The sequence below is a fragment of the Arabidopsis lyrata genome, assembly GCF_000004255.2.
Source record: "Arabidopsis lyrata subsp. lyrata unplaced genomic scaffold ARALYscaffold_5, whole genome shotgun sequence".
Lineage (NCBI taxonomy): Eukaryota > Viridiplantae > Streptophyta > Magnoliopsida > Brassicales > Brassicaceae > Arabidopsis > Arabidopsis lyrata.
Genome location: NW_003302551.1, coordinates 11582104 through 11600894, shown reverse-complemented (window position 1 = coordinate 11600894; position 18791 = coordinate 11582104). Strand labels below are relative to the sequence as shown.

At 33.9% G+C, this 18791-nt stretch overlaps 3 protein-coding genes and 1 pseudogene across 4 annotated transcripts; 3 read left to right on the top strand and 1 right to left on the bottom strand.

The window, feature by feature from the left end:
• Nucleotides 1-1295: 1295 nt before the first annotated feature.
• Nucleotides 1296-3227, top strand: LOC9311772. Its single transcript, XM_021024026.1, has 2 exons — nt 1296-1539; nt 2123-3227. Exons 1-2 carry the CDS (start codon nt 1489-1491, stop codon nt 2816-2818), a joined length of 747 nt encoding a protein of 248 aa, XP_020879685.1. The 5' UTR covers nt 1296-1488; the 3' UTR covers nt 2819-3227.
• Nucleotides 3228-6148: 2921 nt separating this feature from the next.
• On the bottom strand, nt 6149-8097 carry LOC9313443 (cell division cycle 20.1, cofactor of APC complex). 2 transcript variants are annotated; one of them, XM_021025963.1, is made up of 3 exons: nt 7791-7887; nt 7429-7524; nt 6149-7342 (listed from the first exon to the last, which is right to left on the bottom strand). In XM_021025963.1, the coding sequence occupies exons 2-3, from the start codon at nt 7479-7481 to the stop codon at nt 6262-6264; spliced, it is 1134 nt and encodes a 377-aa protein (XP_020881622.1). In that variant the 5' UTR covers nt 7482-7524; nt 7791-7887; the 3' UTR covers nt 6149-6261. The 2 variants fall into 2 exon arrangements, with proteins under 2 accessions (XP_020881622.1, XP_002875703.1); XM_002875657.2 differs by having other exon boundaries at nt 6149-7524; nt 7791-8097.
• Nucleotides 8098-9015: 918 nt separating this feature from the next.
• On the top strand, nt 9016-11823 carry LOC9313442 (cation/H(+) antiporter 11). The gene is made up of 3 exons (XM_002877328.2): nt 9016-9318; nt 9495-10520; nt 10609-11823. Exons 1-3 carry the CDS (start codon nt 9106-9108, stop codon nt 11719-11721), a joined length of 2352 nt encoding a protein of 783 aa, XP_002877374.1. The 5' UTR covers nt 9016-9105; the 3' UTR covers nt 11722-11823.
• Nucleotides 11824-14774: 2951 nt separating this feature from the next.
• LOC9313441 lies at nt 14775-17531 on the top strand (annotated as a pseudogene).
• The last annotated feature ends 1260 nt before the right edge of the window (nt 17532-18791 follow it).

The window sequence follows — 18791 nt, the reverse complement described above, 5'->3', positions numbered from 1 at the left end:
GCCTATTTAGACAATAACCCCAGTGTGAAATGGGTGTGATATGAAGACATTACTCTCGTAAACTTGTTTCGTCTTTGGGTAAAAGACAAAGAAATGCTGTTGTATCCATTGACAACACGATGGAAGAAAACAAAAATACTCCAAGAAAATGAGACCCAGAAAGTACGTAAACTACGGAATTGGTCATTGCACCAAACCCTTAACCCTTGACATATGCTTAAGTACTTAGTAGGAACAGTAAATAAATAGTTCGATCACTGTAACTATTAGAAGGAAAAAAAAAACTTTTGTGGAAGTAACTAATTTTTATTTTGTAGAATTTTAAATGTACTATTGCCTCTTACATAAATTTAAAACCAACTATTATAAAAGTTAAATGTATTATTTATTTTGGTGCACAAACCAATTCGAATAATAAACTGGCTAAACAAAAGATCTTATCACCCTTTTCTTTTTCGTTTTTAAGGACATGAAATTCTTAAGTAAAATTTATATTTTTAGTGCCACTAACATTTTTTTTTTACTACGAAAGTTATATTTTCATTTTATGTAAACATTTTGAAAACTAATATTGTTTTAGGTTTTGAATAATAAATATGAAGCGACCACTGTTGTTTCAGACGTTCGATCATTAATCACAAGAATTTTTTTATTCGAACATATTGAACTTTTTTTTTTTGACCTTTAAAATATTACTTTTATAAACTCTGCGTCTGATTGGTAACCAAAATATATAACATGTTTTTAGCTGTTAGTTGGAGCTGTAAGATTTACCGGAATAATGGAAAACTGTATGAAAGAGCTGTACAAAAAATTGTACAAAAAAAAACTGAAAGTAAAATTTTTAGTAACGTTTTTGATAAAAATTTTGTGATTGGTAAAAATAAAAATTGTACTACTTGTAATACTTTATTTTTGTTCACCAATCAAAGCCTTTATAAATTTCATTTTTATTACTATCAACAATATGTTTTATACTATAGACTTGAACCCGAGTAATAACATAACCAACGACATCGGACAAACCAGTAGATTACTTATACATTTGTAAATTCCACGGTTTATAGTTATGTTATTTGATAAATTTTCAATTTTTGGTGTAAATGATAGTCTATAGTCTATACTCTATAATATCTAATACATGATAATCTATTTAAATGAAACATACATATAGTTAATCATAATTTTCTAATCCTTTCGTAATAAGTGATATCAAGTTTATATTTTACAATTTCTCATAAATTAACAAACATAATGAATATAATATTAATAATAATATAATGTGGGTGGGGTTTTAACTTTGTAGAATTGTATATTGGATACTGAAGATAAAAGGTGTTGAAAGCTCTCTATTTGACAGGCATATGCTTCCTTTAACCAGTCCATGAAGTTTCACTACTTTATAACCCTCTCCCTCTTCTTCCTTCTTCTTCCATAGACTTAAACCCATTACATAATCTAAAGATCTCTTAATTTTAGTAATATCTCATGGACCAAAGCAATGCTCTTCTTAGCTGGACTTACTTCTCTCATGGAAAGGTAGAGACTTTTTCTTCCATCATTTTGGCTTCCTCTGTTTTTTTTCTGAACTTTTGTGATGGGTTCACTATTTTTCTTAGATCTATGCATAATGTGTGTCCAAAATCATAAATTTCTTATTTCTTCTTCTTCGTTTGTGTGATTATACTCTAAGTTTGCATCAATTTCTGATTTTTATGACAAATTTGCATAAAACACTCATACTCTGTTACTGTGTTACTAAAATCCTTTAATTTTGGCTGTTTGGATACATTTGCCATTTTCTTAGCTTAATTTTGCTTAATGGGTGTTCTTAATCTCAAAATTTTAGTCTAAATTTCGCATTTTTAAGTTAATTAGCTGGTAAAGACAAGACTTTGGGGACATTTCTGCTCAAATTTAGGGTTTCTCTGTTCCTTTGTTTGAATCTGCATTTTGTATGTAAATTAATCTGGAAAAGACAAGACTTTTGGGGGAAATTTGTTGTGTTTTGTGACCAAAACCCTAATTTTGATATGAATCTGCAAATAAATGCTCAAATTTAGGGGTTTCTCTGTTCTTGTGTCTGATTGTTTTTTTTTTTTTTTTCTGTGGAATTGTTCAGACAACGGAAGAGCTAAGACAGACTCTTGTGTACACAACAATGGAGCTAGAACAAACAAAGCTGGTGGCTCAAGATGAACTAAGGAAGAGAGATGAACAATTGATCCATCTAGAAGATGTATTAACCAAAACCCTCAAAGAAAGAGACGATGCTCTAGAGAAATGTCATCATCTCCTCCTAAACAATCTCTTACTTCAACAGAAACAGCAACAGAATCAGAAACAAGAACTTATCACTCCTCCTTTATCAGGAGCTTCAAGCATTATTGAAGACGAGCAAGTACAGCCACAGCAGCCGCAGCTTAACTCAAACAAGAGCTTTTCGTCTTCAGACACCGAAGAAAGCATCATGTCACCATCAGTGATTGATCCGGTGACAATGAACCAACAGATTGAAGTCTCAGGAGATGAGTTGATGGCTACATTGTTGCCTGAAAAGCCACTGCCTGAAAAGGGAAAACTCTTACAAGCTGTTATCAAGGCAGGTCCTTTGCTTCAAACACTCCTCTTAGCCGGTCCTCTGCCTCAATGGCGCCACCCACCGCCTCCACTCGAGACCTCCGAGATTCCTCCTGTCACCATCCCACCACTTCAGTTTCTGAACAATGGTTGTGGGAACTCCAACAAGAAAAGGGCATTCTCAATCTCAGATGAAACTTATTCAGAGACTAAGTATCAGAAACTTCTTCTCCATTAACCAAACATTAAGCCGGCCCGAGCTGCTACTGATCTTTGATCCTTACTCAACAAAATACTAATATATAGTCTTTCCAATATACCATATACAAGATCACTTTTTCAGTATTAATCTCACTTAGGGTACTAGTGAGAGTGATCTTTTTAGTCAGTTTTCTGTAAATAGAGCTTGATTTAAAGTTGTGGAGAGTGAATCTGATCCATTTAGGGTTTAGATTTAGAGAGTGATGGGAATGAAACTCCCCCTGGTTTAACTCATACTCAAACATGAGTTTTTTTACCAAGTGAGAGAGTTTTACTATTTACTTTTCTTTTGTTTTTGCTTATTGGTTTCTTGTTTTTGTTTTCTAAACCCAATGTCACATTCATGTTTTGGCTCCATGAATGTAAAACTGTTGGAGTGTTTTGTCTTTCTTTTTTTGTAATCCATTTTCACCTTGGTGTAAAATAGTAAATCTAAAGGCAATGTGATTTTTTTTTAAGGAAATGTGATGTATAAAAATACTATGTTTAATGTTTAATTTATTTAATACTTAAAGAGGTCTATAATTTGGGGGTGTTTAATTGAATTTGGAAACTTGAAGGTATATTCATGATTAAAAGTTTTTTTAAGGTATATTAATGCAATATTGAATATTATTTTTCAAGGGGAGATGGGTGGGAAGTGGGAAGTGGGAACCGGAAAGTCGACGGGTAAGCCAACAACCGGAAAGGATTTGATGTTTTATTTTGGTATTTGGAGTCCGGGTGGGTCCTGAAGATCTTAAACCGGATCTTTTGTCTATTTGCTAAACGCTAAATATTATTGCATGGGCCTCCTGAATTTTTTATTTATAGTAAAACCTCTATAAATTAATAATATTGGGACTATAAAATTTTATTAATTTAGAGAGGTATTAATTTATCGATAAATTAATAATTATTAATTTATCGATAAATTAATAATTATTAATTTATAGAGAGACTTTACTAATTTTGTAATTTTTTAAAAAAAATTCTATCTAAATATCTTTTCAAAAATAATTACAAGTAGAGAAAAAATTATTAAGTTTAAAAACAACACAATTTTTTTTTGAATAATAGTCATATTTCATTAAAATTTTACATATAATATTCTGCGATGGTAAATTGACAAATAATAGTTTTGAAACAATGATATGGTGTGTTTTCGACTTTCAAATTAGTAGATGGACACCCAAATTTGGTGGGAACTGGGAAAACAATTATAACCAAAAAAATTATTTACTAAATTGATGTGGAGGGGAAATTTTGTTTAAGTTTCTCTTATTACTTTCATATATTACATAGATGGGTATAAATTTACAAAAAATATATAAAAGTATACATGAATATAATTTGTGACAAATTGAAGGGTAACTAAAGTGCACATTTACATGCGCACTATCATAAGTATTACGATGGTCATTTCACTTGTGCTATAATTGTAATATTATACTAGATTTTAACCCGCGGTATACCGCAGAATGATTTATTTTTTAAAGTTATTATATATAAAATTTTGCAAATTTTGCAAATAGTATACAATTGTTATTAAGTAACGATAGACCATGAGTCTACGGGATAAATTTTATTAAACTGAGGATTTAATCCGTATTAAAACGGCATGTTAATGATATCTTAAAATTTTATAAATATTGATTCAAACCCGTCCGGCATATATACCCGTTCCGAAATATAACCCGTCCCGTAATTTGTTTTCTAAAAGTAGTGACTTTAAAATTTAATGATTCTCTACGACATTTATATTTTAATAAACTGAGGATTTAATCTGTATTAAAGTAGCATGTTAATATATAAAATTTTACAAATTGTATCATTCTCTACGATATTTATATTTTAATAAACTGAGGATTTAATCTGTATTAAAGCAGCATGTTAATGATATCTTATAATTTTATAAATATTGATTCAAATCCGTCCACCATATAACTCCGTTCCGAAATATAATCCGTCCTATAATTTTTTAATCCGTTCCCTGATTTTTTTTCTACAAGTAGTAATTTTAAAATTTTAACGATTATTTATTATATCTAAAAGTTTGCAAATTGTATCATTCTCTAAGACATTATACCACGGGATTTTTGGTTTTGTATAATCTTTTCTAAATGAGACTGATTAATTTGTTATGTCTAATATTAGTGTTATTAAAAAAAAAAAATTAAATCCGTATTGAAGCGGCGGATTAATGATATTTTAATTTTTTTATTATTGTTGATTCAAAAACCTATCCCGCCAAACCCTTCCTCCTAAAAAACTCATTTATTTTATTAATATTTATTTTATTTATGATATGATTTCGAATCATTGTCTAAATATTTTAGTCGATGTGGAACGTTGAACACACATTTTTCGTCAGTTGGATAATATATGTCCGTTTTTTAAATTTCAAATCACAGTATATGCAAAAAAAAATTGATTTTTTTTAACTTAATGTATTATATGATGATTCAAAACAATTAAAAACAAAACAAACAAAGATGATAGGAGAATCATAATTTTAAAACTTAATCAAATCTTCTAAATATCTAAATTATTAAATACGGAATATCCGGTGTATGAGTTGGGTTAAATATAATCCGACCAACAAACGTTTTATGACCAAAATTTGTAAACAGGTCGGATATTCATTATATCTAAATGCATTTTGTCCCATCCGCTAAAAGTTTACTTCAAAAATACTAGTATAGATACTTAGAACTCAAAATCTTACTCTTCCGTATGCAATTTAATAATATATTTTCATGTACTAATGGTTATAATTTATTATACTTAAGGGAAAAGTTAAGAGTGATTATATATAGATTGTATACTCTCTATTAATTGGTCTTTTCCTTAAAGCAAAAGTCCAATACTTGGTGTTGCTTACAAATTATTTCAAGACTATTAAATTACTTTTTTTTATCTTTTTTCAGACAAGAAAAAATTCGATTGTACGAGAAAATCTTTTTTTTTTTTTCTTTTCTTTTGATACCCTACAAAGTCATGATCATGCTTATTCCTTCTTTTTATATGGTAATTGTAATGGAAAAATAACATTAACAAAACTTATTGAAGGAAAAATAATACACATAGTCATACATATATAAATATAACTTTTTAAAATTAAATTAAATTTATAGAAATCAAGAACCTATATTTGGGTTTGGTTCGCTGTTGGTTTCGTTGAACCAAAGTTAGTTAACTAAGTATTCTACTATTCGTTGCCTTAATTAGCTTGATATGCATATTGTTCTCATCTTCTTGCTCATTGTCTTAAATCTCTCACAAGATTTTAAGTTAAAAGAGTGTTTGTACTTAGTGACAAAGATTAAAGAGAGTAATTAAGTAAATATATGCACTTGGATAATCAATACAGTTGATGAAGAATGAATCCTAGAAAAATAAACATTAGAAAATAGCACATACAATGGCTTCACAACAGTTTCAACGAATACGATTTACATTAGAAAATGGTTGGGGAACTGCTTTTGGAGCAGCTTTTTTAGCATCCTCTGGTACTCCAAAAACATTCCAAAGCCTCAGAGTCTCGTCCCCTGCTGCTGAAGCTACGGTACAACCATCCGGACTCTGTGACATATATAGAACGCGTGATGTATGACCATTGAGCTCAGCCATTTTCACCATGGATGGGTACTTCCAAAGTGTAAGCTGGTTCTGAGTAAACCCATGTGAGCTAAGCAACTCTCTTTCCTTCTTGCTCCATATCAAAGAACAAACTTGTGAGCCAGTGTCTACCGAATTCAAGCAAGCTCCTGTTCGAGTATTCCAGAACTTTATCGTCCTATCTTCTCCACCACCACCAGTTGCAAGTAAACCTGATTGAAAAGGGCACCAAGCCAGAGCTTTTACCGCAGATGTGTGTTCCTCAAACCTATGCAAAGACCGCCTGGTAGAATGTTCCCATACGTTAACCAAATTGTCGTTTCCACCACTTGCTAAATGCTGTCCAGACTCTGACCACTTCAACCCACAAACCTCAAGAGTGTGACCCCTGTAAGTTTTCACAACGTGAGATCTAACCCGTACATCGTTGTTAATAATCTTCCCATCCATACCTCCCGTTGTTAAGATATGATTGTTCCACGCCAATGATCCTACTCTTGACTGGTGACCACCCTTCAACGTTCTCACTTTACGACTAGCTACAGAATCCCAAAGCTGGACTTCAGAGTTATCAAGCCCAACCGCGAGATTAAGACCATCTTGCGCCCAATTAATACTTGTAACAGGTCCCATATCTTCATCAACAGTCACAAGCTCAGAAACAGAACCATTAGAAGCATCCCATAGATACACAGTACGACCCAAAGCTATAGCTAAAACATTAGCACTGCCCCAATCAAGCAAGTTAAGGTAAAAGTCATCCACAATATCAGGTGCATCCAACGCTCTCTCGCAATTCTGAGGGATGTATCTTCGCGGCTTTACGGATTTAGGTTGTTGGTAAAGAGAATAAACAGAGTGCTCTCTGGGAAGTAACTGGACCGGAGCTTGAGGTTTGTTCCTGAAGGCGAGAATCCGGGTCCGATTCAGATTCATTGTCTCAGCTAATTGCTTCCTGTAAGCTTCTCTTGATGGTGATGATCTTACCTTTGTTGCCTCGTCTTTCTCGTTTCTTCCTTCCGTAAGCTGGAAGTGGGCATAGTCGAAATCCATGGCTGATCGGTTTGGTATAAATCTCTCAGGCTGTTGGAAAGACATAAGCAAATCAATCAGTACAACAAATTCATTCAATATCACAAAAAGAAACGATTTTTATGACATAACCAAAAAAAAACGATTTTTATGACAAAACCAGAAGAATCAACAATTGTATGAAACACTAAACAGATGAAAATCGAAACCCTAATTGTTAAAAACAGAACGGAATCAAATAATGGAATCGATTTCAGAAGAATTGAACAAAGCCCAAAAAACGAAACCCTAATTCATAAGCAAATAAAAAAACATACGTTTTCTTTGGAAGTATTCTTGGGGAGGAAGTTTCGTTGAAGTGGGCATCGAGCTTGAGGGTTCAAGCGAGAAGAAGTGTTGATACCTGAATCCATTATACAAAATCACAGAGAAAATCCAAAACAAAAAACGATAGAGATTGATATATAATACGAAACAGATTAGAAGATCCTGCAGAGAATGAATTAGTAGACAAAGAGTAACTAAACAAATTCGTAGATTCGAGCGAGAGAGACGCGAAGAGTTGTTGTTTCGTGGCTGATGGATGCGAGACGAGGACACAACACAAGATTGAAATTGATGTGAAACAGCTACTAACTTTAGGGTTATTTATATAGTTGTTTAATGGGCCGATAATGTTAATTGAAGCCCACGGCCCGTTCGAATTTTTTTTTACCACCGACTTTGTTTTTTTGGGATTTTTATATCCGCCGGTTTAGTGTTTGGAGATTTCAATTCCACCGGTTCAGTTTCCGGAGATTTCAATTACGCTGGTTTGTAAAAATGCTACTTCTGATATTCAATAAATTTTCTTTAGATGTATAAAAAAAATAATAATAATTCAAATAACACTAAATTCATATTAAATCTCAACTAAATTTTAATGAATTTTTGTTTTGACTATAAGTTCGTCAATGAAAATGGTAACTTTTTAAGACAGAAAAATAATTTTGTTAACGAAATGTTAGAGAATTTTTTTTTTTTCATTAATTGTAGTTGAGGATCGTGATATACTTGTAAGTTTTCAATACAACTCTTTGATGTGATATTAATTTCTGACAAGAACAGATATAGTAATACATGTTTTCAATAGTATTTATCCAGCGAAAGAGAAAACATCATAAGTAAACTTATATAGATTGAAGCAGTTGGAAAATATTTGTAGAGTGTGATTGTAAATTCGGATTTAAAGATATCTAGACCTAAAATTGGGTTCCTGAACAGACATTTTGTGCTAATTTTAGAGTAGTGTATCAAATCTCAAAGCTTGCAATTTTAATTAGCAAAGCAAATTCTAAATTTACTTTTTTTTTAACAAACAAAATGAAAGAATTACTAACAGTTTTTTTTCTCCTCTGTGTGGACTTTTTTTTTTTCTAAATTGGAAAGTTCCACTAGTTCCAGAGAGATGATGACAAATACTTTATCAAAGACTTGACCAAAACAAAACAACAAAACTAACACGCTCCTTGTCAAAACCCAAATTCAAAGACTCGAATTTTTTTTTCGTCTTTTTGTCAAGAGACTTAAATTTTATCACACAAAAAAAGGCATTTTTATCTACAAGTTTTGCTAATTTCTTGGCTTATATTCATGAACACGACTACTTACATTGGGGATTGCCGAATATCATTATTCAACATATCTTCTAAGGGATTTTGGGAGAACCTAAAATCGCTCGATGTAGTTTTTGGGTACTCGTTGCCTCTCCTGGAGATTCAAATAATACTTATATTCTTTTGTATTGTCATGTCTCACATGTTCCTCAGATGCATCGGCATTTCCCAGATCGTTTCATATATGATTGTAAGCAGCTTTCCATATTTAACTTGACAGACACATAAGAGATTTGTAGCTAATAGAAATACAAAAGTAGATGTAACTTGACATGCACGTAAATTGTTTAAGGCATATAGAAGATAATGCGTGCTATTGAAGATAGTTTTCCAAAAAATAAATAATATATATAAATTTATGTGCAGGCTGGAATAATTCTAGGGCCTCAACTTTTCGATTTACTGGAGAATTCTTCAGAGAAACTATCGGCGGATCCTGCGTTGGATGGAACTGCGGCGTTAAGATGCATTTCGGTGTTTGGAAGACTAATGTTTACGTTTCTAATGACTGTTAGAACCAGCAGGCGAGTGGCGTTTCATAGCGGAAATTTGCCCGTTGTGATTGGGATCGTTTCCTTCTTTGCTCCTCTGTTTGGTCTCGGTTTCGTGAACCTTTTCTCTGACAACATCGACCCTCACTACATGCCTCTAGATAAAGCCCTGAGCGAGCGCATTGCGATTGTCATAACTCAATCTTCGATACTTTTGCCTTCCACTACATATATATTGCTAGAGCTCAAGATCATCAACTCCGAGCTTGGTCGCCTTGCATTGTCTGCATGTGTTATCAACGACATCTTGGGGATTTTTGCCATGATGGTCGCCACTATACAAGCAACCTACATTCATGTTTCACATGCAACAGCCTATCGTGACATTGTCGCAATGATCATCTTCTTTCTCATCGTTTTTCTTGTTTTTAAGCCGATGGTGCAATGGATCATAGACCGCACACCCGAAGACAAGCCAGTGGAGGATATATATATTCATGTCGTGATTCTGACTGTATTTGCTTCAGCGGCTTATTTTGTGTTTTTCAACATGAAATACATCTTAGGACCATTAATAATCGGCATCATCATACCTGAGGGTCCACCGTTAGGATCGGCTCTGGAGGCTAAGTTTGAGAGGCTCACGATGAACGTGTTCTTACCAATCTCAATAACATTCAGCGCAATGAGATGTGATGTAGTAAGGATCTTTAGCCAGTTCACTGACATCTTCTTCAACATCTTCCTAACATTTCTTATACTTGTCATAAAACTGGTCGCATGCCTTACACCTTGCTTGTACTACAAGTTACCTCTTAGTGAATCCATGGCTGTTTCCCTCATCTTGAGCTACAAAAGTTTTGTTGAATTCGTTCTCTATGAATCTGTATTAGAGGAAAAGGTAACCTCCTAACCCGCAAACGAGTCTATTATTGTTAGTATTGATTTTGTCGTAAATCTAAACATATTTTTATGGTTTGTTTTTGCAGTTGATATCGCTGGCCACTTACGCGTTCTTAATCATATATTCACTATTAAATGCAGGGATTGTTCCTATGGTCTTAAGGAGCATGTACGATCCGAAACGAAAGTACGTTAATTACCAGAAAAGGGACATATTGCATCTAGAACCAAACTCAGATCTTCGAATTCTAACTTGTTTGTACAAACAAGAAAACGTCTCTGAGACCATTGCACTCCTTCAATTGTTGTCCTCACCGAACCTTGACTTCCTTATCACGGTCACAGTTCTCCACCTTGTGAAGCTAGTTGGTCAGATCAACCCTATCATAGTCTCACACGACAAGAAGTTGAAAAGGCTTCACAAAAACTCGTACATCCATACCGCAAACCTTGCCTTTAGACAGTTCATGGAAGAAACCTTAGCGTCTGTAACCGTGACAACGTTCACCGCTTTCTCGCATGAGAACTTGATGCACGAAGACATTTGCACACTTGCACTTGACCGGACGACATCGATGATTATCGTCCCATCGGGGAGGAAATGGACCATAGATGGGATCTTTGAGTCTGACGACAATGCCATAAGACATATAAACAAGTCATTACTCGATAGTGCGCCTTGTTCTATAGGCATTCTAGTAGATCGGGGACAGTTCTCGCGGAAAAGCAATGTAACAAGCAAGTATAGGTACAACATTGATGTCGGTGTACTATTCATTGGAGGCAAAGACGATAGGGAGGCACTATCATTGGTGAAGAGGATGAAACATAACCCGAGGGTTCGTGTAACCCTGATTCGACTCATCTTCAACCATGAAATAGAGTCAGATTGGGACTATATTCTTGATAACGAAGGCATAAAGGATTTGATGAGTACTGAAGACAACAAAGATATTGTTTATACAGAGAGGATAGTGAACAGTGGTGTTGAGGTAGTCAAAGCTGTCCAATTGCTTGCAAAAGAGTACGATCTTATGGTGGTTGGCAGAGATCATGATATGACATCACAAGACTTATCAGGACTAATGGAATGGGTCGAACTACCAGAGTTAGGTGTCATCGGGGATTTGCTGGCGGCTAGAGATCTAAGCTCTAAGATCTCGGTTTTAGTAGTTCAACAACAACAACAACAAACCTGACATGTTTTGATCGCAGGACTATGCATTCTTTTAGGAGAAACTTTTAGAAAATTTTAACATGTGAAAATAGTCATTCATTTTAACAATTATTTTTAACATTTCTCAGCCGAGTTATTTTTAACATTTCTCAGCCAAGTTATTCAACTCTTCAAGTATTATTAGACCCAGAATAAATAAATCTATATTAGAATTTTTGAAGTATATTTTGTACCGGGTGGTTTAAAAATTTATGGGAGATTTTTGGTATCGACGAGTTACAAAATATACTTCACACATTTTTCTTTGGATCGGATTATAAGAAACCGAACTCTTACACCGGATAATCCATAACTAACAATATAGATATTTAGAAGGTTTTGTTAAGATATAAAATTATGATTCTCATATTATCTTTGTTTGATTTTTTAACTGTTTTGAATCATCATATAATAAATAAAATTAAGAAAAATCTCAATTTTTTTACATATATTGTGATTCGAAATTTAAAAAATGGACATATATTACTCAATTAATAGAAAAATGTGTGTTCAACATCCCACATTGGCTAAAATGTTTCAGAGTTATCTTATAAACTAGTATTCTACTCATACTACGTACGGAAAAGATAAATTGAAATACAAATTTTTTGCAATAAAGTCAATTTTGATTGGAAAAAAAAAACTTTCTCCCAAATATTGAGGTAATGAGGTTGTTTGATATATCATTGTAAGGATCTCGTGGAAATAATTGGAAATGTTTTGATTCTCATATAAATTAATTTGATTTTTTTTATATGGTGTTAGAGCCTAGAGGTGATCATGGAGATTAAAAGAAAAAAAGGGAATTTGGTCAACTCTACCACATTTGACCAAAGCCTTTCTATTTCTACCACATTTGATAATCTTTTTCCACTCATACCACATGAATGTGGTATAAAAAAGACGATTTTTTCCTCAGCTGATGTGGCAGATAAAATGTAACATTTAGGAACAAGTATCTGAGGGACAATAAACCCATTCGGGGACAATAATCAAACGAAATATAAACATCAAACAAAATGAAAAAACCACAATTAGAGTTTACATACTAAAATCCAAGAACAATGAATTAAAATTGAGAGACAAAAACCAGCTAACATGCAAAAATAAGATGAAATTGTGGAAGACTCAAACTTCGGGGACAAACTGTATGTAAACTTCAGTTTGTGTGCTCAAAGAATAAATTTTGTCCCCGAAGTTTGAGCAAACAAAAGAAAGGGAAAAATGGTCATTACACACCTCAATTATGGTATGAGTGATAAATGGGCCTGCAATGTGGTAGAAAGAAAAAGAATTGGGCCAAATTTGGCATATATGTTAATTTTCTCAAGAAAAAAAGTCAGATTATTTTTAAAGGATTTGGAAAATATATTGGATTCATATATGATATATGACTCTATGCCCTATGCCTTCTGCTTCAACTTAAAATGTGATCTATAAACAAAACGATCTTTTTCTTTATTTTTTAATTTCAGAATCTAACAATCATAATTGATCCAAAAAGCAATGCAAGATCTTAATTTGAAATTCAGGTGTGGAAGGAGAGTAATTAATATAAATTAGCTGATATAAATGGTGTGGAAGGACAATGACTTGCTTGGAGGCTGAACTATTCGGCTCTTGAAGAGCTTCTTGACTTTCTCTATATACCCTTGGAACTCACACTATAATTAATTTACGTTGGAAGTTTTAAAAAATAAATACAAAATAATTTTGTTTACATTTGAAGAAATAGAGCGAATTGATGAATGAGAAGTAGAAAATTTTGCCTTTTGTAAATGGCCAAGTGAGTATATATATATATACATACGATGACGGTTTGTGTAAAAGAAATAAAAAAAAAATGGTAGTTTTTTCTTTAAAGAGGGGGTAGTGGAGCTTGTAATAGAAGAGTGGGCAATGTGGTATGCAGTTAAGATGAACGTGAAATATTAGTTTTAATTTTGATTGAAAATTGCTAATTTTTTTATTAAAAATATATATAAACATGTTCTTTTTTGTTGAATAAAAATGGAATCTTAAAAAATTGTGTTTGATGATATGGCAGATTTTTATTGGCTATGTGACTTGTGATTTATAAGATAAATGATAAGATCAAATGTTAGATCCAAATGAGCAAAAAGCTTAACTTTACAAGCATCCAAATTTAAAAGTTTGTATACGGTTTAATTTGATTTTTAGTTAAACTGCTTAATTTGGAAATATTAAATTTTAAATTTTTTAAAGTTTGAAATAATAAAATTCATATATTTAAAATCAATAAAAGTTTATAATATTATGAACATTTGAACATATAAAAAATTAAAATAATATGGGACGGGTTATATTGCATGACAAAGTTTATATGGCGAGACATGTTTGAATCAATATTAATAAAAATTTAAAATATTTTTAACCCGCCGCTTTAATACGGGTTAAATCTTCATTTTATTATCTTTTAACATCACCAATCTTAAACATATTGAATCAGCCTGATTTTGATAAGATTGTATAAACAAAATTGTCATGTAGTATACTGTTACTTAATAACAATTGTAAACTATAAAAACTAAATATCTTATAAAAATGATACAATTTGCAATATAATTCATAATCATTAAATTTTAAAAATCACTAATTTTAAAAAACAAATCGTCCTCCGGTACATCACATATTAAAATCTAATTTATATGTATTATTAGACCGAAATAAATAAATTTATAAGTGTTATCCAGGGTGGGAAAAAAACATCATAAACTTAGATAGATCATAGATCGAAGCAGTTGGAAAAAATTTCTACCTAGACTATAAACGTAAATTCAGATTTTAAGCTATCTAGACCAAAACTTGGGTCCCCAAACAGACACTTTGTGCTAATTTAGGAGCAGTGTATCAAACCTCAAAGCTTGCAATTTTAATTAGCAAAGCAAATTCTCCATGTTTTAGATTAACGTTTTCAACAAACAAAATGAAAGAACTAACTGTTTTTTTTTTTTTTTCCTCTCTGTGGTATTTTTTGTTGTTTTCTAATTTGGAAAGTTCCATTAGTTCCAGAGAGATTATGACAGATACTTACCAAAGACCAGAAAAAATAAAACTAAACAACAAAACTACACGACTTTTTTCAAAACCCAAATTCAAAGACTCGAACTTTTTTTCTTCAATTTTCAAGAGACTTAAACTTTATCACACCAAAAACGCATTTTCATCCCCAAGTTTTGCTACTTTCTTGGCCTATATTCATGAACAGGACTACCTACATTGGGGATTGCCGAATATCATTCTTCAACATATCTTCTAAGGGATTTTGGGAGAACCTAAAATCGCCCGATGTAGTTTTCGGGTACTCGCTGCCTCTCCTGGAGATTCAAATAATTGTTATATTCTTCTGCATTGTCATGTCTCACATGTTCCTCAGATGCATTGGCATTTCCCAGATTGCTTCATATATGATTGTAAGCAGCTTTCCTTATGTAACTTGACAAACACATAAGAGATTTGTAATTATTAGGAATACAAAAGTAGATGTAACTTAACATGCACGTACGTAAAATGTTTTATATAGCCGACAATGTGATACTTTTTTCCAAAAATGATAATATTTACAAAAATTTGTGTGCAGGCTGGAATAATTCTAGGCCTCAGCTTTTCGATATACTGGAGAAATCTTCAGGGAAACTATCGGTGGATCCTGCGTTAGATGGAACTGCGGCGTTAAGATGCATCTCGGTGTTTGGAACACTAATGTTTACGTTTCTAATGACTGTTAGAACCAGCAGACGAGTGGCGTTCCATAGCGGAAAACTACCCGTTGTAATCGGGATTGTGTCCTTCTTTGCTCCTCTGTTCGGTCTCGGTTTCCAGAACCTTTTCTCTGACAACATCGACCCTCACTACATGCCTCTAGATAAAGCCCTGGGCGAGCGCACTGCGATTGTCGTAACTCAGTCTTCAATACTTTTGCCTTCCACTACATATATCTTGCTAGAGCTCAAGATCATCAACTCCGAGCTTGGTCGCCTTGCATTGTCTGCATGTGTCATCAACGACATCTTGGGGATTTTTTCCATGATAGCCGCCTCTAGACAAGCAACCTACATTCATGTTTCACATGCAACAGCATATCGTGACATTGTCGCGGTGATCATCTTCTTTCTCGTCGTCTTTCTTGTTTTTAAGCCGATGGTGCAATGGGTCATAGACCGCACACCGGAAGACAAGCCGGTGGAGGATATATACATTCATGCCTTGATTCTGACCGCATTCGCTTCCGCTGTTTATTTTGTGTCTTTCAACATGAAATACATTTTAGGACCACTAATGATCGGCATCATCATACCTGAGGGTCCACCGTTAGGATCGGCTCTGGAGGCTAAGTTTGAGAGGCTCACGATGAATGTGTTCTTACCAATCTCAGTCACATTCAGCGCGATGAGATGTGATGGAGTAAGGATCCTCAATCATTTCACTGACATCTTCTTCAACATCTTCCTAACATTTCTTATACTTGTCATAAAACTGGTTGCATGCCTTGCACCTTGCTTGTACTACAAGTTACCTCTTAGCGAATCCATGGCTGTTTCCCTCATCTTGAGCTACAAAAGTTTTGCTTATTAGACGACAAGGTAACCTCCTAAAAGAGTATTATTGTTATTATTGATTTTGTCACAAAACTAAACATATTTTTATGGTTTGTTTTTGCAGTACATATCACAGGCCACTTACGCCTTCTTAATCCTTTATTCGCTACTAAATGCCGGGGTTGTCCGTGTCCCTATGGTCTTAAGGAGCATGTACGATCCGAAACGAAAGTACCTTAACTACCAGAAAAGGGACATACTGCATCTAGGACCAAACTCAGATCTTCGAATTCTAACTTGTTTGCACAAATATGAAAATGTCTCTGAGACTATTGCATTTCTCTAATTGTTGTCCTCACCAAACCTTCACTTCCCTATCGTGGTCACAGTTCTTCACCTTGTGAAGCTCGTTGGTCAGATCAACCCCATCATAGTCTCAAACAACAAGATGTTGAAACGGCTTAACAAAAACTCGTACATCCATACCGCAAACCTTGCCTTTAAACAGTTCATGCTAGAAAGCTTAGACTCTGTAACCGTGACAACGTTCACCGCGTTCTCGCATGAGAACTTGATGCATGAAGACATTTGCACACTTGCACTTGACGGGATGACTTCGATGATTGTAGTCCCATCGGGGAGGAAATGGACCACAGATGGGATGTTTGAGTCTGACGACAATGCCATTAGACATCTAAACCAGTCATTACTAGATCGTGCGCCTTGTTCTATAGGCATATTAGTAGACCGTGGACAATTCTCGCAGAAAAGTAATGTAATAAGCAAAAGAAGGTACAACATTGATATTGGTGTCCTATTCATTGGAGGCAAAGATGATAGGGAAAAGGATGAAACATAACCCGAGGGTCCGTGTAACCGTGATCCGACTCGTCTTCGACCATATAATAGAGTCAGAGTGGGATTATATTTTGGATAATGAAGGCTTAAAGGATTTGAAGAGTACAGAAGACAACAAAGATATTATTTATATAGAGAGAATTGTGACCAGTGGTGTTGAGGTAGTCACCGCTGTCCAATTGCTCGCCGAAGAGTACGATCTTATGGTGGTCGGGAGAGATCATGATATGACATCACAAAACTTGACAGGACTAATGGAGTGGGTCGAACTTCCAGAGTTAGGTGTCATTGGGGATTTGCTGGCGGCTAGAGATCTCAACTCTAAGGTCTCGGTTTTAGTAGTTCAACAACAACAACAAACGTGACATGTTTTGATTCTAGGACTATGCATTCTTTTAGGACAAACTTTTAGAAATTTTTTAACATGTATAAATAGTCATTCATTTGTTTAAATATAATATATAATATATATATATATATCCATACAAATCTCCTGCAATCTCGACATCTCTAAAATCGAATGTTATACTATGACGGCCACAAGAACAATAACACCTGGCAAAATAGTCTGTTTTGGAAACTTGATTAGCAAAATAATCAGTTTACTATTCATAATTTATAAATGCCCTAATTTACTATTCATAATAGAAGCTCTCCTCAAAGGCTAAGAGTATCTCCAATAGATGTTTTATTGGGCTCTCACATCAGGTTCTCTTGAAAAAAATCTTCAAAAATAAATCAAAACTAAGAGAGACAACTCTCTTGAAAGAAATTTTGAGTTGTATGAGAGCCGATGAAGTGGCGTGTTCTCAGCCGTCGATTTTTTTTTCAATAGAGTAAAAATAGGATATATGCAATTACCTAATTGCCATACATTCATTCTCCAACCATCGTCTCTCTCTCTGCTCCATCTCAAATTTTTTTTTTAATCTTTTATTTATTTTTCTTTTTATTACATTTCTCCTCAAATCTAATAATTGAAATACTTGTTAGTGAGAGATTCTGATAATTTGGATTTCACAAGGTTTCTCTTTTTTGGGCTTTAGACTCTCTTTCTCATTTAGAGGCTTTCAACTAAGGAGAATAGAACTTTGTGTGGGTTATTTCACTCCCCTTTAGTGTGTTTTTAACCTAATTTGGCCTCAATCTTCTTCAGCGGCGGTGTTTATTGAAGTTTTCGAGAATTTCTTCAAAAGCTTTTCTGGGTTCTGTTTCCTTTTATCCTTCGGATTCGTTGGTCGGTGTGGTTAGATTGAAGTATTTGGTTCGATGTCTGCGAGTATTGACCGTGCTTTAATGGAGATGTCTTTGGAAGAGGTAGATGAGCCTTTCACCATGCCAGATCTTCCTGAGTTCTGTTCTAGCGAAAGAAATGTTATGAGTATCATGGGTAGGCTGCTTACTCCAAGCTGTCAGAAGATGTCGAGTCTCATAAAAGATCTTCCAAGGAAGTGGCAGATCTATGAACGAGTAAGAGGAGTTGCTCTCTCTCTCGAGAGATTTCAGTTTATTTTCCAATATCAACATGAGATGGAAGCTGTGCTTAATAAAGGTGTCCATACGTTTAATGATTGAACGATTGCTATTGATCGGTGGGTGGAGTTTCCTCCGGCGGATTATCTGCAATTTATTCCGG